This window comes from Dendronephthya gigantea, unplaced genomic scaffold (genome assembly GCF_004324835.1).
Source record: "Dendronephthya gigantea isolate DGI-Jeju-01 unplaced genomic scaffold, DenGig_1.0 000067F, whole genome shotgun sequence".
NCBI classification, from domain to species: domain Eukaryota; kingdom Metazoa; phylum Cnidaria; class Anthozoa; order Malacalcyonacea; family Nephtheidae; genus Dendronephthya; species Dendronephthya gigantea.
Window position 1 is genome coordinate 313404 of NW_021163077.1, and position 20949 is coordinate 334352.

A 20949-nucleotide genomic window follows, 5' to 3' on the forward strand; every position below is an offset into this window, starting at 1 on the left:
CTTATTTACGGACAAAGTTAAAGAATAGCAAAGTCTTCTGGTTCATCAATTTCATTTGAGCACCGCATGAAAGTTGTAAATCTTAAAAATCATATGCGGGGGATAATCGCTATACACGTGCATACCCTCCGGCATTCAATAATGTTGACGTCATACAGTTGTCAGTAATATTTAGAACGCTGTAGCTATATAATTTATCCTTCCATAGGAAAAAATCCTTTTTTAAATAACTATGTAATCAGTCACCAATTAGGGTGTATATTGCACGAATATTGAACTATGCAATCCCTTTTTTGAGGTATACCGACTTTAAAAATATCCCAAATTATATATACCTACATATAAGTTATATTGTACATGTATTTGACAAAAGGCTGTGTTTTTTTTCTCCTAGAACTAGCTATTAATAATATAATAATTTGTAGTACTTTGTACTAGCAATGCCATAAGCTTAGTAGATTTGTAATCCTTTGTAATCCTTGGACAGACCAAAACAGAGTATTGAGAAAAGTATTTTTAAAACGTGTGTCACATGCTTGTCGCTTGATGACTGTGCGCAAACGTGATGGCCCAATACTGGCTATATATCAGTAGTTTCCGCTGAGTAATATTATAGGTATAAAATATTCTTCGCAAAGATCGCGCGTTTATAACGAGAATGTTCTGTTTCTATATTAAAATATTATCTATAGACTGATATCTCGGCATGCACGTGATGGTCCCCAATCCAATATATAGGTATCCATATATAGGTATCATTGTGCGGTATTCTACAATGAATAGTGTGTTTTTTCAACTGTGACCTGTATTTTATATTATGTTCTATTTTTATTTCACGAGCCAAAACGCAGGAATTTATCTCTTTGATCCCCGGACACATATCTGTGAGATATAGATCAATTTAATGGCTATTACCGCTGTCATCATGGCCTTATCATGACCATACAAACTAACTATATGTTTATAGTATGTTTAGCCTGTTCGATTCATGATAATCGTTGGGTGAAACGAATCTTTTTAAATTTTTGATTAATGAATAATTAATCATTGGTAGTTATCATCTTTTGTTTACTCAATATTTGACCGAGGCATATCATCGATTAACTAATACTTTTGTCCTAAATATATTATTAAGGCAAACTTTTCTCCCCGAATAAAACAAACCTCTTCTCTTGAGGAATGGTCACCTGGAAAAACTTTTATAATTTAGTGGCAGAAAATCTGGTGAAGAATAACGTTATAGGCCTATAGTACTTCGCATAGTTACTATCAGTAAACCATAAAAACCGCGTCATTTGGAAAAAGTTTTCAAGTGCAGTTAATGGCTTCGAGAGTACAGCAAAAACAATAATTTTTTTATTACAGTCTTATCATACAAGCTGGCTGCACAAGTCACTGAGGGAACATTATGTGATATGTAATCTTATAAAATATATCTTTTAGGCCGAGCTCGTGAGATTAACTCTTATACTTCCTTAGATCATAAAGTACATATCCAACTATATTATTTTATTTAATCGCGTGATAGTACTTTCATGAAGGATCGGAATGGAAAAAAAATTTTTTAAGTATCATATCAGACAATATTTTATCGAAGTTTTATAAAATAAAACCAACAAAAACTTTTCATCCTTGAAAGTAGCTATACTCTTTGATAATATTTTATCGAAGTTTTATAAGATGAAACCGACAAAAACTTTTCATCCTTGAAAGTATACTCTTTGATAATATTTTATCGAAGTTTTATAAGATGAAACCGACAAAAACTTTTCATCCTTGAAATATACTCTTTGATTAGTTTTTCAATAATTATTATGTATATAAAAAATATTAAACAATTATTGGATGACGCTGAGCAGGATATCCAGAATAATGAAGTCAATGACAATGTTATCTGCCGAAGCCGAAGGCCTGGATGATTCTGGATATCCAGCGTCAGCGAAAGCCGAATTCAATAATTGTTTTATTATTCATTGGAGTTTGAAAAACAAGCACATGCATGAGCAGTGAACAAATCGTAAATATTCAAAACAAATTTTTTAGTCGTATTTAAAAAATTTTCAATAATTATATTCAATTTTTAAAAATAGTATTTTGTAGACTTCTTCCTGTTTTTCGAGTCTTTGTTAGCGAGTAATTTTTCCATTTCCTGCCTTGAAACATTTCCTGCCTTGAAATGAGCACTCGTGCTTGCAGCCATTGTAAATTTTATACGATACCGCTGTTAAACGGTGGGCGCGGATCAATAACCTCTACAGATTCTACAGATACAGATAATAACCTAACCGCTGAAAAATACGGCGGCCACCGACCACCGACAGATATCTGAAATTATCCGTATATTTTCAGCCAATCAGCAGACGATTGCACTATCTGATGAAAAATAATAATTATTATTATGTATATGAAAATATTTATTGGCTAGGCTTACACACAGTCGTTTAATGAACACGGTTCGTGCCTTACTCAACCACCCCACTTCATACACAATTTTACATAGCTTTTGGCAAAATCATAATTAAACCCCTAACAATCCACAACAGCTAGGAATTCCGGCTCTGTGTTAATCAAAATTAATTCCTAACAGACAATCAACAATGCCTGTTTTTCAATGTACTTGAAATTAAATTACTCTTTCTGGAAATTATAAAAGTAATAAGACTACATTGAAGCAAACGAAAAATGATAATCCTTCAGAAAATTTGTTGACGAATACGAGAGTTACGTTGGCCCAGTCACCTGCGTGCACTATTGCGCGGTAGTATGCCCAGCCCAGCTGCCTGTTTCAAGAGAATATTCTAGCCTGTTCATTCTGCCTAATATTCTTTTGTTTATTTCGATCGATCTATTTGTTTAATAAAAAATAAATTAAGGAATTCTGCTTCAACTATCGAATACTCTCGAGAAAGTATTATATAATATAGGTCACTAGGAAACATATTGTTCCTGCCGTAAACTTCTTTTTAAACGTTTCATCAACTGTATAGAGAGAGAGAGCCTTCTTCAAATTCAATATCTTCTCCATTTTGAAGATTTTTATTAATTAAAATTGGTTTAACAAGAACCTCGTTTCCAGGCTTTCGTTGTCTTTATCCTACTCTTTCCATGTGAACCCTTTTATTCCCCACTCGATTTCCCTATATCGCTACACATTAATCCCCAGCCCTCCAACAGACGGCCCCAGGCCTAATAGACCTATGCGTAATGACGTAACAAGCTGTTACACCCAGTGACTGTTACACCTGCAGGGAATTCTGCTCGTAGTAGTCACGGCGGGAAATTTTGAAGTTTGAATTTTTCGCTAAAACCAGAATTCCCTGTAGGCGTCACAGCTTGTACGTCATTATTATGCATAAGTCTATTCAGTACCTGTTGTGTATTCTTTGGTGACGTCACCACCCTACGTCACAAGCATGCACGATTTTTCCGTCAATGTTTGGTGCATTTGGTAATTCACGGCAGATGAGTTTGGTAGAACGCCAAAAGCGTGAAGATTATTCGAAGCTTTTGTGTCACGTTCACGCGGGAAAGTATTTAGACCTATTCAAGAAAAATATTTCCTGCTGTATTATTTGAAAACGGCTTAGATTTTTAGTCCTTTGCTACTGAATTTAACGGGGTAAGTCATATAATTTACGCTGCTAAGAAATATAGCGAAGATTGGTGCTATTTCTCGAGGAATAATGCAATATTTTTGGTCCGGTGTATGTCAATACTAACACACAGAATATTTAGAAATGACGATTGTTTATTTCATTGAAAAGATTTAGTTCATATTAATGTATAGAATCTTCGTGAAGCTTTATGATATTTCATTATTTATTGTTGCTATACAAAGTTAAAAAATTATATACAGTACTGGATCTTTGTGCAGTCTTGAATTGTTCAGTTCATATTTAATGCATACCCCAGGTAAGTTTATTTAGTAAGCTGTGCCCTCCTAATTTTGCATGTTTGTGGGATGGGTTGTTCATCATGTGTAAAACATAATAGATAGGTTTTTCTGTAATAATATTAACAGTCATTGAGATTAACCCTTGACTTGATATTCATGTTTTGTTTACTAAATACCAGTTTGTCAACAAAGAAAATGGCATCTCAAATATGAGAGATGATTTGATGTTTTCGTGCTGCTCACTAGGAGACTGTGACATTATGATATTAAATATGTGAATTTTTGCCAATTTTTTCACATTGACTCTCCACTCCAAAATTATACAGTGATACCCCCTAAAAAAGCAATGGTGCACCAATACTGCCTTACATAATAGTCAATACTTCATCTTAGTCAAACTTACAATCACTTTAGGTTTAATAACACCATTTTTCATTCAGTATAGTTTCTGAAAGCAAAGAAAAAGCAATAGCAATATGTGCTCTTAGACATTGTGTTTTTTTTTGGTGTTTTGCACCTTTGAACTAGTGAATATAATTTTGCAATATTTAAATTTTTTTGATTGGTCAGAGAATCAAAAGGGCCAATCAAATGCTCTGATCATAAACCGATTGTAAATTCATTATAAACTTTTCAGCTTTTCCACAAGATAAAAAAAATTCTCAAAAGTTGATAAACTATCTGCCACCAAATAATAATGGGTTGAAGCAGCCTAATGCACTTTACTTTGATATCTTTTTTAAAAACAATAATAATGTGGAGTTTGAGCAGTAACTACCAATGCAACTTTTTTTTTATCCCTTGTTAGTGGTTTGTAGCCTTAGTAGTTAAATTTTATTTGTTTAGGTAAAGCATCCTCTGGCCCCGGTCATTGTACTATGCAACGCAGCACATACCAAAATCGCCGAAAACACAAGAATGGGCCAAATCATCCAAGAAGGTATGACTCCTCAATTAGCCTCAATGGAAGCCTAAGAAGGTACCACTCCCTTGAAAACATCAGGGTGTGCCAAAGAAGCTACAACTCCCCAGAACACCACATGAGAAATGGTGGACACCCAATTACACCACCATACCACCATCTTCCCCCTCAAAACTATCAGAGAATTAAAAACAGTGAAAAGCATTCATCACCAAGACAAAAAAATGAACTGTGCTGGCCTAACAATGTTGGATTTGAAGTCAGTGGTGGCCATAATTCTCCTAAATATCAACCGATCACTGGAGATGAAACACGTCCATATAGTCTGGGACAGCCTGGGAAGCCATATTGGATTGATAATGTGGGCCATAACATGGGTATGAAGTCAATGTTTCAGTTTATTTGTTTAAGACCATTTGCAGAATTGCTAAGGCAAATCATTTTTACAAAAATGGTCTCAACTATATTTTTTTGCTCTTTTAATTTCTATTTAGCCTTTTTTTTATTAATTTTACCTTTCAATCTGGGTGGAAGTGAAAATGAAATTGCCATTTGTGGGTGTAGTGTCTATGCTGGAATTTATCATGCATTCATATGATGTATTATGTATTGTCCACTGACACAGGAAGTCTAATTAAATAGAGTTCATTTTTATCAGAGTTGAATATAGGTGCCCTAATTAAACATTATACATTTAAATCTTACTCGGTAATTTTATAGATCAGTGGGAACTAATTTTATAATACCATGTGGGGATTGATTAGGTTCAGTTTGGGTGGGCTCTTAAAATTTCCCTGAATCCATCCTAGTCTACAATTAGTCACAACAGGCAAATATAATGACAAGATACAGGCTAAAGTAAAGTTGTCCTGGGAAGCTTCCTTGTGTTATACAAGACTAGTATATAGTTGACAAGATACAAGCTATAGTAAATTAGTTGTACTGGGAGGCTTCCTTGTGTTATACAAGACTAGTATATAGTTGACAAGATACAAGCTATAGTAATATAGTTGTCCTGGGAGGCTTCCTTGTGTTATACAAGACTAGTATATAGTTGACAAGATACAAGCTATAGTAATATAGTTGTCCTGGGAGGCTTCCTTGTGTTATACAAGACTAGTATATAGTTGACAAGATACAAGCTATAGTAATATAGTTGTCCTGGGAGGCTTCCTTGTGTTATACAAGACTAGTATATAGTTGCAACAACATTTGACTATAGTCTCTTCCCTTATCGTGACACTAGTAAAACACGGAACCTGTCTTGGTGTCCACGTCTCGCGTGATAAGCTCACACTGACTGAACTGCAAACGCAAATGAATGTCTGATAATATAATGCGTTAGACACTGTACCTCTCTTAACATATTTTTCAAATGATAACGAACTGATCAAAGATTACTAAATGTAGGTATTAGTGAGGTTTTAACCATGCTGTCTATGAACTAAATCTTTCTGCAATAATTCATGCAGCATCACCACCGTTGGTTCGTCGAGAATTAGCAGCTACTGCATCCGAATGTGATGGCAGCCTCTCGTATAGATTTCCTAATCAAGATCCGATATTCTTGAAAAACACTTTTACATCATCAAAACGAAAACAGGAAGAAACATCAACAGCCACAACTACGATCAGTACAAATCCTTTCAAGATATCAAAAATTAAATCATCAGAAAGTACAAATACATCAACAAAAAAAGCAGGCCAGCCTGAAGATGCACATACTAAAGGTAGTTCAAATACTTCTGTAAAGTCTGAGAATCAAGAGATGTCTCCTCAGGATTCTTCCAAAAGTCGCGCAATTCTGACAACTTATGATAGTAATGGCAACTTTGTTGTAGTGAGTAAAGAAGGCTCTGTTACTGCCGTCTCGTGTACAACGAAAAACCGGACTTTATCAAATTCATTTTTGGAACGTTTTGAAAACGATCCAGAAGAAGGTTAGTTATATACTTTATTGCGAGAAAAGCAGATGCCATACAGTCCTTGTTTTCATGTCAAGTTTGATCTGCTCTGTTAAACATCTCTCTGTTCTTTCAGATGATGTAGAACTGATCTCACTTGAAGTTAAAGGCAAAGAAAAGGCAGTCGCGAGACCATCCGATAGCGGTTTAAATAAAGAGAAGGAGACACATCCCTCTGGGAATTCGTCGCAGAAATCGACCAATACTCTTGTATCCGATGTGAACGTCAAAATGACCAAAGCGGGAGTTGGTGATGCCGAAAAGGTTAAAGTTGATAACGACGATGTTGAAAGTTTGTCAGACGCTGAGAGTGAAGTTTTTGATGATATTTTCTTGAAAACGATAAATAAAGAACTTGAAAACGAAGTTTCTGATGATGAAATATCACCTTCACGTTCTGACAGTATTTCGCCAACATTTGAATTTGATAGCACTTTATTGCGAAACCTTGATGAACATTTACGCCATGGGGTAGAAAATGTAGTTTCGAATACCACAATGAAAGCAAATAAAAGTGATAGTAACAACACCAAAGAAACTGATGGCGCAGCTGAATTTCAGGAAGAAGATAACAAATGCCCTCTTGTCAATCAAGCAGCATCTGTGCTACCACCTGGCCGCGACTCTAAGGTTATAAATAATAGTTCAAACAAGGAATTTGAAAATACTGTCCCCCAGATTGCTGTTGCAAGTGGTCACGATGAATGTAAAAGTGGGAGTGATAATCCTGGTGGTGTTGCAAGTGGTGCGAAGGAGGACCCTAGTAAAACCACGTCTTCTGAACGTAAAAGCGCCTCAAAAACAGATGCAGAAGAATTTGAGCAACGCTCGACACGGCTTAGTCTTCAGGAATGTGCTATTGCTAATCCGTGTGTTGAACCTACAGTAACAAAATCAACTGAGATCGTGTTGGATCGCAATGCGGCTAGGGGAGGAAGTATTCAATCTGTTAGCGATGAGATAATTGAGAAGCCGTTGGACGACCTGCCATTAACAGAGCAGTCTGAAAACATTGTAGCAGATAAAATATTGGATACCACAAAAACCCACACGGCAAATGTTGAGGAAACATCTTCCAATGAAACTGAGTTACCTGAAGGAAATTCTTCACACAATTTAGATGAAAACAATACATTTATTGGTAGAACCGTTGGTGGAATTTTGTCTAACAATGAAAAGTCGTCTTCTAAAAATTCTTCAAGTCCCGGAAATGCAGATTTTCTTGTTGGAACATCTCAAAGCTGTCCGATGGTGGATACAATCATGAGCAAAACTCAATTGTCTGAAGAAACGTCTTCTCGCAAAACAGTTGAAACCTTGCTAAAAACCTTGGATACAAGAAACCAAAACAAAACGTCTGCCGAAGAAACATCTGCCGAGAATAATATGAATGTTAAGGATGCTATAACTCTTATACGAGATAATTGTAAGGAATCTGTTAAACATTCCGTGACACTGCTTCAGTCTAAGGTAATAAAGAACGGGGCTGAATTGAACAAAACTGGGAATGAACAAGAAACTGTTTTGGGGAACTACAAAGAAAATAATGAATCACAGATGATGATCACTAAAAAAGACAGTGGTTCGATTGTGGATAATAAAAGCTCGGTTGAGGAAAGTAAAAGCTCGGTTGGGGAAGAATCCTTAAATAGTTCTGCTGAAAATAACAATAGCGCTTTTGTACCTTTATGTGAAAGCGTATTACAGAGTGTCAACAAAGAGTTACGGGAAAACGAAGTAATGAAAAGAGACGAAAATAAAAACAGCCAGATGGGTATTGGTGATAATAGTTCTCAAAGTGGAAACAAGGACGATTGTTATAACAGTGACAAGTGTGATGAGGAAAACAACAGAATTGAGGTTATCGATGTTAATGGTAAATCAAAACTTGCTGCGAGTTCAGAAACAAAAAGTCGTAACTCGAGTGTATATGACACACTTCATGCAGAATTGGTGGCTTCGAAAATGAATGTTAGTCACACACTAAATCAGCCATCTAAGATTTATGAAGGTCCAAAGGATTCAGAGACATTGGAAATATTGACGTCTAATACAGAAGTTTCCAACATCAATATACAAGGCGAAAAGGGTGTGATAACTGTATCATCGTCAGAAGCTATGGCACAGTCAGGAGACAGTGCAGAAGATTCCCAAACAAATAAAATCTCAACTGATGTATCTAACAACCTGTATTTAGAAACGTCTGCAAATCATGATACGGAAATGCATGACGTTGATAATGAACTAGATCAAATGTCAAAAGCCAGAACGTTGGAGGGAGAAAGGAGTACAGAAGAGGCATCTGAACAGTTGGTGAGCAATGTTAGTGAAACCATTGGTTTTGCAGGAGCAAGTCAGTTGTTCAAAAAGTCTTCAGACGAAAAAGCGAACGATTCGGATAGCAAAAACATTGAGAGTCAACCTCTTTGCAACGCAAATGACATGACTACAACCAATGTTAGTATGGAGGAACCTAATAATGCAAATGATTTTGATAAAGAAACTGAGTTGACATCTAGAGAGCAAGTAGCAGGGAACACCCACATGACTCAGAGTGAAGAGAAGCAAATTACACAAGACATTAGCGGCACAGATCTGTGCATATCTGAGGACACGGTGGTCGTTGTTGCTAACAGCTTAGGTATTGAAGAAAGAAATTTTGATGAATCTCAGAAGATTGACGTTATCGTTAATTGTGCCACTTTGACCGAAACTGCACCCGAACAGCAAGGTGGAGGTGATGAAAAGTTAAGTGTAGAAGGAACAGAGTTGGGCGAAAACCAACCAGATATTTTAGAAAGGATGGAAATGATACCTAATAGCACTAAACCATTTGCTTCCCAGAGTGAAATAGAATCCACGTCGGATGATAAGACAGCTGATGTGGAGATGACAATTCCTCAACATGAGGAACTGTTGATGCCCGAACGCGGGGTTACGGAAGGTCAGGATTCGGTTGAACCTGAAGTTGTTGCGCCAAACTTGCATGTTTCAAGCGATAAAAAGCCACTTGAAGAAAGTACCATTGTTCCTGGCGAATTACGGAGTAACGTTTTATCCCCAGCTGTTATAGTGAACACGAAAAAAGTTGATTTTGAAGAAGAAAAAGTTTCAGAATCGGTTTCATGTGGCACACGGGTGGACGAAACTAAAGATGATTCGAAATCTAATACAGATGATAGCGATGATAATGCTTTGACGGGAGCTGCTAAAGACATAGCAGTTGTAGAGCAACAGCAGGAAAAACCAAGTGTCGGAAATCTGGAGAAATTTGAACAACATAACGCCGACGACATTGTGGTGGAGGATGATCGTACAAGCGTCCAGAACATAAATACTTCGGGAGAAAACTCGAAGACGAAAAAAATAGAAGTTGAAATTAATGATGCCAAGAGCTCGGAAATGACGGAAACAACTGCAGTGATTTCAAAATTACTTGAATCTAAAGAAAACTGTTCTGTAAAACATTTATTAATTGACATTCTTACTAAAAACCTAGAAGACACCAAAAAAGGGGAAAAAAATAGGACGAAGCATTCATTTCAAGATAGGTCTTCTGGGCAATCATCCTCACACGATAGTTTAGTGACAGAAAGCGAGTATTCGTCGACCGAAGACACTTATGTACAAAATCTTCTCACAAGAGCTGGACAGTTGAGTGATAATGACATGGATGTGTCGAGCTATGATAGTAGCGATATCGAATTAGGTGCATCAACGAGTTCGTCTGAAACTCAGGAGGATAAATTTTCACAAAGCATGAAATCGATAAAAAATCACGATCCGGACGAATGTGGTCAGATGGGTGAAACTGAGAAATCCAGCCGTAAGAATAGCAACAATGAAGATGACGTTTCGTCAAGTAGCCAGCAAATACGGCAAGATAACCCCGTAGAGGATGATTCTGTTTTGACAGGGTTTGGACACCTGAAAAATAATCCCAGAATTGACAGTTCATGCAATGAAAAGTGTGGTATAAAAGTGGGTGCGCTGGAAAGTTCGTCAGAAACACTTGAAGGAGAATTGTCACAAAACGATGAGTTGAAAGAGGATTACCATCTTAAACTGGCTAGGGGAAACAGTTGTGAACAGGGTGGTACAAGTGGCAAAGATACTGAATCGTATGTGCAGTCAGTTTTATCAGGAGCACATAGGGATACAAAAAATAACAAATTTGCTATAGTTAATGTTCCTACAAACAAAGAGGAAAGTCAGACCTCGGTTTGTATGAAGATATCAACAGAAGGAAGTACCCCTGGTGTGATATCCAGATCATCCAGTCAGGGAAGGAGAGATGTCTCTAGGAATAATGAAGAACCTAAAAGCACTAATGCATTACACAAGATTGACACCGACGTTTCTAATACTGGCAAAGAAATTCCTAAAAAAAGCAAAGGACTTTATTTACATCATACAGACCTGTCTATGCATACTGTCACAATTTCTAAGAATTATCAAGAATTTTTGAATCGCGACAAAGCCTCTTCTGGGAATTCCACACAAATGTCAAAGAGTTGCCAAGAACGTTTAAAATCAGACGCACCTATGAACAACGACGAAATTCCAAAGATTGACACAAGTTCTTCTACGTGTAGCAAGGAAGACATTCCTAACAAGAGAAAAGACATTTCTAGCGATACAAAAAGCGACATCGTGGAGCCTCGTAGAAAAAGAGGTCGTCCAAGGAGAACATTTCCAGCTAATGAGCCCACCACGCCCAAAAGGAAGTCAACACGACAGAGAAACCCGACACGCAGTAGAAGAGATTTTGGGCTAATGTATTCATCAAATCTCTCCAGCCGAGAAATTCCATATTATCGTAATATGAAGGCTTTCAATATGGACGTGAATTTATCAAGTAAACACAGCGGTTCGATCAATGAGTATGCGAGGTCTGAAAAAGGTCGTGAAGAGAAAGAGAGGGAACCACTGAAATATAGTATAAAGCAAGTCATTGATCTCATCAACGTTGACGATGATTTTCATCTCGAATTAGAGTCAGAAGATGAAAATTCTCGCAGTGGTTGGTCTCCAGTCAAAATTGACAATTCACTGGTCCGCAGTGCAATCTCAAGTACCAATATTCTACCATTAGGGAATACCACGCAAACCAATGCGACGCCAAGTACCAATAATTTACTGGGTGTTTCAAGTACCAAGCAAGCTAGTGCATCGTCAAGTACCAAAAATTTACTTGGGGGCAGTATCGCGAGAGCTAATGATATATCACCAAGTAACCAGTCCTTTGGCAGTTCAGTGCCAGTTCTGTTTAGTTATCCACTACCTAATTGTATTACACCAAGAACAACTTTTGTGGTGGGCAGTTCCTTGCCCGCTGAAATTAATAATTCGCTGGCAAATAGTGCAATACCGTGTAAGAACGTAGGTTCCTGTAGTACTTTTACATCGAAGAATGCACTTGGTTCTTTGCCTAAAGTAAATTATACGGTTACTAGTGCTACCCTTTTGCAAAGGGAGACACAACGTGATAAGAACAAAGCAGAGATTTCTTTGGAAAGCTCTTTTTCTAACTCACCAGAAGTCACCGATAAACCAAGTGAAGCAACTTTGGCCAGTTCCATGCTCCCTAGTACTATACCAAAGAGGCGACGCGGTAGACCAGCGATTTTAAGAAGGAGATGTCCTGAGAGCGAATCGATACCAAAGAATGTCAACAAAAATATTAATTGTTATTTGTCAAGTGAAATCAGTAGCGCAAGAACTAGGCCATTAGTGGAGTTACTGACAAGTTCTCGAAATGCCAGTAAAAGGGGAAGTTGCACCTCTGGTGAACAACGTCCTGATAGTGCCATGATTCATGTTAATTCCATACCAAAGGCTAATTCTGCGGATAGAACTTTACCTGATGAAAGTGTTTTACCTTCCCACACGTTAGCTGATTTTTGTTGTTCTTTCAATTCACCAGTCTCTCCACTTTCCAAAGAGTTGGATGTTCTCAGTGGCCGGAGTTCAACCTCCACAGAAAGTGGGGAGAAGGGTTATAGTTCAACATCGACAGTATTGATGGATAGTCAAAACTCAGGAAGCAGTGCTGAATCTTTGAAAATCACGTTGATCAGCGAAAGAGATCCTGACACTGGGACGACAAATTGGAAGGCTAGTCCTATGATACCGGGTACAGAAAGTGGCAAGGTGAATTCTTTAAATTATTACAAAAACTATGATTTTGGTTTGAGCAGAACACAAATGGTTTTTGCAAAGTACTTTGTGAGACACTATACTACGTTTGAGGCATCATTTTCATGTACTTGAAAACACAAAATACAAACACAAAACATAGCTTTTTTGCAGATTTTTGTTGGAATACCTATGTGATTAGTATAAATACATAGCATTATATTTGAGAATGGAAAAACGTTTTTTAAAGGGATCTTCGGCGGGATATGGATTGCGTCGTTTCAAGACAAGAAAGACGAAAAATCCTTCACCTATTCCAACAGAACTGAATGGTACACATCATAAACATGTTATTTATTTTCCTTTTCACACGTAGTCTCTCTACAGTTACAAAGTATTTTTTTTCTAGCTAAAAGAAGGCGAATGATGATCAGTGATATAGACAATGAAGTGCAGAGTCCACAGTCGTTACAGAATCTCACGAAAAGGTAACTGTTGAGGCACATATAAAATTACTATAAGTTCATCTGAAGCAATATTTTCATATTCTTTGTTAACTGCATGGTGATTCATACAGAATGAAATTTTGTCCAACAGTGAAAACAAACTCTTAAAAAATAGTTGCTATGTGGTAGTATAAATCGCATGAATTTTAAACAGTATTTTGAATGTCTTCGTATTTTTAGACCGTTAGAAGAGTACATAAGAAGTGTAGAGAAAGTGTATCGTTCATCTGACAAGAATCCGAAGAAAGGCTTGCTTTCAATTGCCATGAATGATCGTGTCAGCAAAACAAATTCCAGGGAACAAGAGGGTGTGGCATGTTTTAATAAATAAATTTGACAGGATCGGGTAGTATCAGTGAGAAAACAAAATGATAACAGATGCGATTGTCTTTTACTGCCGTCGTAGGATTATTTTAGCATGGTCACTTTGAGCCATTTGCTTGATAAATTGTGAATATACACAAGCGAGTGGGGTTTGTTCTCTACTATGCTCCTAGAGTAAATGTAGTACCATTTTTTTTCTCCTTTGCAAAATGTATCTCATAGACGTTACAGTAACTAATCACTAAGAGACCTTTTTCTTGGAAAAAAAGTGTTAAAACTTTCTATACTCAATACGTTTATCTTGTATATTGTAGGCGATTTTCTAAAACTTGGCGATACTGATGTAATGTATGAAATAGTCCGGAGAGCTTATGGGGACAGGTCAGTGCTACTGATATGACGTTTTATAGACGTAAATATTGCGAATCTAAGTTTCTTTCTATTTTTAGCAAGTTAAAGCACTGTCGACCATCCCCTCGATCCTTGTATTTTGCTGCAAAACAAGGCAATGCACTGCAAGTTTTAGTTCTGGCTTCTGGTTGTAATGTGAATGCTACAATACCACAAGAGAAACATAAAACTGCAATGCATGCTGCTGCTGCCTCTGGCCATGTTAACGTGTTATGGATTTTGAGTATGGTGAGTACATGATATATGATGAAGCTGTTCCTTGCAGCATGCAGCGGCTGGTTACGAGTTTGGCTTATTGCCATGTGAAAAGAGTTTTCCAGTTCATTTATACTTCCGAATGCGAGCAGCCCTATATTCGTGACGTGCATCTCGATTTCAGCGATTTTTTTTTGTCAGGATGATTTTTTAGCACACGTGCCATAGTATTGCGGTTTAATCCTGTGCGAATGCGTAGTGTTTCCTATGTGCGATCTCAACTAGGGAGAGAATTCTCATCCATTACTATCCTGAAGACTACCCAAGACTATATACTGGGGGAGGATAATGCACAACGTGCATTCGCTCGCGGAATTTCACTTACAATTTGTAATTCTAGTCATACTTATCTGTTATTGTCATTGAAAGAGCTTATGTGACAGGTTGTGTGACATTGTCATTGGGGGAGGTTGACATGCAGGCATTGCCATTAGGTATGGTGTTGTTATTCAGGAAAGTGGCTGGTATTGCCATTGAAAGTGAATGATGCAAAGTGGCATTGACATCTAAAGGCTCTGCATTACACAGCTCTGGGAGAACAAATTGACACTGCAAGTTGTCCAGTGTTTGTTTGCAGTTAATATTATTAAGTTTATCTTTCTCAGATTGGCGGGAATCTATCGTCTCTGGATACAAAACTACAAACTCCACTAGTAAGTGGAAAGTTAGAGACAAACTACAAATGATTTAAAATTGTTGAAAAACACTTCTGATTGACATGAATGTAATATTTTCTTTTAAAAAACAAAGTTTGACGCAGTTGAAAACCAACAAACTGAAGTTGTAAAATTCTTGATCGGTCAAGACGTCAATTTAAACTTGAGAGTAAGTATTATATACGTTTTTCCAGCCTTTAATAAAGTCAGCATTCGGCATTGCCGACCTAAAAGCTGCCCTATAGGTTAGGAATATTTATGCCGACCTTGAATCATATCTTCCTCGGCATTTTGCATTTCTTGCTCGGGAAAATTTGACTTTAAGTTTTTGAATTAACAGCCGACCGAGCGACAATGCCTACCTTGACTTTGTCAAAATTTCCAGGGCTGTTGCCTTTTATTGTATTAACTGCTGGCTGGTTTCTCCAGGTGTTGATAGATCAGTGTATTTACAGGAACTGCACGCGTCTTACAGTCCCAGACCATGCAGCTGTTCCACGCAAATAAACGTGCTCTCAAATAATATTTTAGGACTCTCAAGGAATGACTGTGTTACATGTTGCTGCTCAGAAATCCAATATGGACATTATCAACTTGCTGATGAATACATACAAACTGGATGTGAACGACCAGGATAATGGCGGATGGACGGCGTTAATGTGGACTGCGGAAGGGATGCGTATGGATGCAGCGAAGTGTCTGCTAAATTGGGGAGCGGATGTCAACATCTTGGACAAAGTAGGGATCGTGTTATTACAGGGGTGGTTGTATCAAGCCCGTTTAGCTTAAACGGTGGATAAGTCAAAATTAACTAACACTCTTACATCTTTCATGAATGAGTCAACTTGAATATTATGCACTGAATATGTAGTTGTAAACAGTATCGTTGTTTTAAGGTAAAAAAAATTTACTTCTCTTGTTGAATAAAACGATAGACTTGATTTCTATTGTGAACTTAACCACCGTTTAAGCTAAACAGGCTTGTTACAACCGGCCCCTGGTAATAAAAACGTTAATCTTATGTGAGTAAACGAATTTTTTTTTTCTTCAGGAGAAAAACACGTGTCTTCACTGGGCGGCCCTGGCAGGTGACATAAATATCATGGATCTTTTGCTCCAGTCAAACGTACATATTGACGCCCGAAATATGTTTGGAGCAACAGCCCTGTAAGTACATCGGAATATTTGCTTAGCTAAGCCAGACTAAAATACTGATATAGCTTAATTCAATATTAACACTAGCATTAATACAAAAATACTAAATATTATAACAACATCTTCTACCACTGGACCATTCTCGGGTGCAATGCAAAAGAATTTCTTAAAAACTACGATTTACCGATTTTCTTCCAATTACTAGCCGTAGCGAACTTAAAATGAGTTACAATTTATAAACGTTTTGTTGTGAGACACTTGCCAAATGTCGTCAATTTGTACTTAATAAGTCCATTCTTTACTTCTCAGACACATTTCAGCTCGGGAAAGGAAACTCGAAAACATCAGGTAAGAATTTTCACTTAATAGACCTTTTTCATAATACGTCAAACGCGGAAAGTCTGATGTTATACGAAATTTGATTCGATAGTTTTGTGGAGCCAATCACATTTCGTGCAAAATCAGACATTCCGCGTTTGACGTCATATATAAGAAAAGTCTATTGGTATAAAAACGCAAAAATTACCAGTCTTAAATCCTGGAAATGTGGATGCTTTGAGATTGTCTCCAGCGAAATATACTCATTTGTGATGCTGCCTAATTGGTAAAAACTCCATGTGATTTTACTTTTTAGGACACTTGCAAAATATCGTCCAAATCTGGATATCAGAAATGCAGATGGCAAAAAACCAATAGAAGTACTGTATTAAAGAAAGATCCCTACATTTTAAATCATGAATGCAAAACCGTAGTAACTCTAAACCAGTATACTCTTTTATATACTCTTTTGGCAGTTACTATCGTTTTTTAGTATACACCCGACTATTGTCTATTGCAAATCCTACATTCTGATTGGCTACTCAACCATTGTCTATTCGTGATGGTGAACGTTTGGGAAAAATTCGCTCGCGCGACCGTATAAAATTGAATTAATTAAATTATTTTTCGGTGTAATTGTGGTGTATCGATTATTTTCTCGAAATTAATATATCTAGGTACAGGGTGTTTACTAAAACAATTAGACAACTCGCCTTCGTTGTCTAATTGTTAAATATTCATGGTTTATAAACCATCGAGTCTATATCTAAGATGACAAAATTTCAGTTGGATTGTATTTCTTCCTTTCCATTCATACATTAAGGATCATACTTTTTTCTTTTAGCTTGTCCAATACAACACCAAGTGTTATGTTCAACTAAAAAGAATGGATATGTTAAAAACATTGGCGAAGTACACGTTGAAAGAACGCTTAATATCACGGTATAAGAGTTTTGAAGAGCAAATATGTATAATAGAAAAGAGATATATTAAAGTCGCCACAGTGGAAGCGTCCCGAAAAATATTGATTTGCTTATTTTTCTATTGATTAACGGAGTTCCTCAAATATTTTCGTAAACTCCTTGAAAACTCCTTATTTTCTGTACTCCTCACAACACTTCCTCTTATAATCCGGGTATGTTTGCAACAAACAGCCGTTAGTGAATTATTTTTATAATTGCAGTGATATCTCTCGGGGACAAGAAAAAAGACCTATTCCTTGTATCAACGAAGTAAGAAGCTTTGCCAAAAAATATTTTTTATTTCATTCATATAACGTGCTAATTGTTACTTAAACAAGTTTCGTTCCGCACTTCTGTGTACGTAGTTCGCTCTCTGTGTACATAAAAATTATTATTAAGTAGATCAAACTTGTGTATTCTGTAGCATGTATGAAAAGAATTCTTATCGAAAATTCTTCCCCCCCCCTGATAACCATTTCATGGCTTCAGTGTCACTGCCAGTCATTAGTAGCAAGATTCATTATCTCTTTAGGTTGATGATGAAAATCTTCCGGATGACTTTATTTATGTCTTTAATAACTTGGAATGTCAAAGTCAGAGTTTTGATCGTTCTATGACGGTAAGTATACATCTTAATTTTTTTTATCTTGCATAAGGATTGGTTGAGTGGACGTGGATATAAAGAGTTACTCAACCTGTGTTACATTTTGTTTTTAGGGCTGTAACTGTTCAGATGGTTGTGTAAACGACAAACATTGTGAATGTGCTCAGCTGTCGGCTCGAAAACGGTTCTGGTATGATGAGGTAAGGTCTAGTTCTTGTAAAACTGTTCAGATGCGATATTGTCTCCTTTATGTGAAGAGAAATTTCGATACAAGTGTTCGCCATGGATTATCACGGATATGCCTGATACGCCACATGTGAGATCACGCAACTTTTTTATCTTGTCTTGAATGCTGATGACGAATAGGCCACAAAACTTACGCCAAGATGTCCACCTATATAGGCTTGAATGTAAACTTAAAATAGATCCCACAGAACAAGTTTGCATTCTTACTTTATTCGCTAGAAGTAATTCTAATAGATTAACCCAGCTGGTGACGTAATCGAAACTGTAGTTATTGAGGCTAGGAAGTAATATAGGATGGCGAACAGTCAGCCGCGCTTTTAGTCAAAATATTTAATGAAGTTCCATGTGAAATAGAACTTTTATCATAATTTTAAAAGCTCTTTCAAACAAAACATTAATAATGGAAACAAATTTTTTGTTGCCCATACCCTTTAATTAATATTACTCTACCATTATTTTCATATCTCCAGACGGGTCGCATCAATAGTGAAATATTTGAAGAAGATCGTCCATTAGTTTACGAGTGTAACATGAAATGTAAATGTTGGTCAAACTGTCATCAACGTGTTGTACAACGTGGCATCACTGCTGGTTTACAACTATACAAAACCGAAAATAAAGGTTAGCTGTTCACTTTCATTATGATGATTATTGCCCCAGTTCATTTTCTCATGTGTAACAATAAAAAAATTGCAAAAAAATTATTTGGAGAAACAAAACAAACACAATTTCGCTGGAACATAAGATATAAGATTTCGGACCGCCGTCAGATCGTAAAATTTTACAATCGAACTGATACCGAGTTCTTCGATTATGATTGAGGTTGATTATGATTTAACTTCTGCGTTATTAATACTTGATCTATTTTAAATAAGTGATAACTCTTATGTGACCTCGTACCATGAAGTATTAATTAAATTTAACATGATTCCCAGGCTGGGCAGTGCGTACCCAAGCGTTGATCCCAAAAGGGACATTCGTATGTGAATACGTGGGTGAAATATTGACTGACAGTGAAGCAGACAGACGTAAAGATGATTGTTACTTATTTGATCTTGATGTAAAGGTTTGTTATAAATTATAATTTTTAGATTGATTTCGCATATTTTTCATAGCTTTATGATAAAATTTTTACCCAGAGGTCGCGGTTAAGAACCTTAAGTTTGGGGGGGGGGGCAAATATTCATAGATTCAATCGTAAATCGTAAAAACAATCAATTTCAAAAGGAGCCAATACTGCTGATCGTGAATATATCAATATTTTATTCTAAAGATTCCAGTTTTATGATTATTACCGATTTTAGCATCAACTTATTTTACTTATTTCATTAGGGTCAATCGATTTTGTTTTGTCTTGACGCGAAATTTTATGGAAACATTACAAGATTCATCAATCATTCCTGTGATCCAAATATTCTCCCTGTTCGTGTATTTACTGACCATCAGGTAAGATAAAATCATTAGACTTCAGTATTATGACAACGAAACTTATGGACGGAATTCAACAATTAGATTGCATTTTTTGTATTCAGATAAAAAGCTGTCCAAGAATTGCGTTCTTTGCTGCCAGAGACATTAAACCATATGAAGAAGTTTGGTAAGAATTCCAAATGACATAAAAATTCCAATTGAAGAATTGCTTCTACTGTCATTGACACATTTTCGGGTTTTGCGTGTCATTTTCTATTATTTCATATTTCGTCATTTCATGTTTTTTTTTCTCATCATTTCATGTTTTATTTCATGATATCCTGACTTTGGTACGCCTCAGGCTTTTTCCAGGCGTCGAACTTTTCATGTACCGAACCTGATGTTACTTGAGCTAAAGACTTTGTTTAAGTCATTTACATTCGATTCGGCACTTGAAAAGTTCGACACCTGAACTGAGCATCACTCTCTGCACTGAGCATCACTCTTTCTTCATCTTCTCTGGTCTTCAAAATACGCCATGTCATGTCGTTTTCCCATTCAGTGTGTATTCATGAACTCTGTATTTTGTGTTTTTAGTTCAAACTACGGCGAGAGATTCTGGACAGTAAAGAAACACGAGTTTCATTGTGTTTGTAATACGACCAAATGCAAATATGGTGCTGCGAAAAAGTAATGTTTCATGTGTGAAGGATGGGGGTGAAGCTCCTGTTATGCCTCGGATTTGTAGGGCGGCAAGGAACTGGGAAACTTTTTTAACATGTGCAGGTGCTAAATGAACAATGTTTTAATGAAATCATTGTTAGCATTCTGTAGTAGGTATTTAATTTCGAAGGGGCGGGCAATTAGTCATCGTAATGACACACTTGCTGACACACTTGAGTGTAGTTTTTTACCGTAGTTCTTTCAAAATTATTGTATATAAAACACGGTTTTAATGATTTTGCCATATGCTAGTTATGAGATATTAGAATATTTTTAATTGATATGTACGGTATGTGTACTGGCAAGATCATTGTATTGTAGAACCATATGATTAGCCTGCTTGCAGGCATCAGAGCCACACCCTTGATCCATTCGTAGCCTTTTCCGTTCAAGTCCGTGATTTAATATCAAATTTGAATATAATTAGTACTACAGAAATAATAGGTATGTCTATTACTTT

General features: G+C 36.6%; 1 protein-coding gene across 3 annotated transcripts; it reads left to right on the forward strand.

The window, feature by feature from the left end:
* Positions 1-3468: 3468 nt before the first annotated feature.
* Positions 3469-20924, forward strand: LOC114530870. 3 transcript variants are annotated; one of them, XM_028552466.1, is made up of 25 exons: positions 3846-3912; positions 4742-5194; positions 6290-6547; positions 6659-6757; positions 6858-12934; positions 13170-13251; positions 13329-13407; positions 13606-13733; positions 14064-14130; positions 14199-14388; positions 15021-15068; positions 15166-15240; positions 15603-15809; positions 16123-16238; positions 16536-16574; positions 16861-16924; positions 17389-17486; positions 17728-17776; positions 18039-18125; positions 18224-18310; positions 18827-18977; positions 19292-19422; positions 19689-19802; positions 19889-19953; positions 20364-20924. In XM_028552466.1, exons 1-25 carry the CDS (start codon positions 3900-3902, stop codon positions 20458-20460), a joined length of 8874 nt encoding a protein of 2957 aa, XP_028408267.1. In that variant the 5' UTR covers positions 3846-3899; the 3' UTR covers positions 20461-20924. The 3 variants fall into 3 exon arrangements, with proteins under 3 accessions (XP_028408266.1, XP_028408267.1, XP_028408265.1); XM_028552465.1 differs by lacking the exon at positions 3846-3912 and adding an exon at positions 3469-3619 and having other exon boundaries at positions 6290-6757; XM_028552464.1 differs by having other exon boundaries at positions 6290-6757.
* Positions 20925-20949: the final 25 nt, after the last annotated feature.

What these genes read in the sequence shown, in the direction of transcription:
- LOC114530870 (XM_028552464.1), top strand. An exon ending in CGGAGAGCTTATGGGGACAG is followed by an intron (nt 14,131 to 14,198) that starts GTCAGTGCTACT and finishes TTCTATTTTTAG; the next exon opens with CAAGTTAAAGCACTGTCGAC. An exon ending in ATGGCAAAAAACCAATAGAA is followed by an intron (nt 16,925 to 17,388) that starts GTACTGTATTAA and finishes TTTTTCTTTTAG; the next exon opens with CTTGTCCAATACAACACCAA.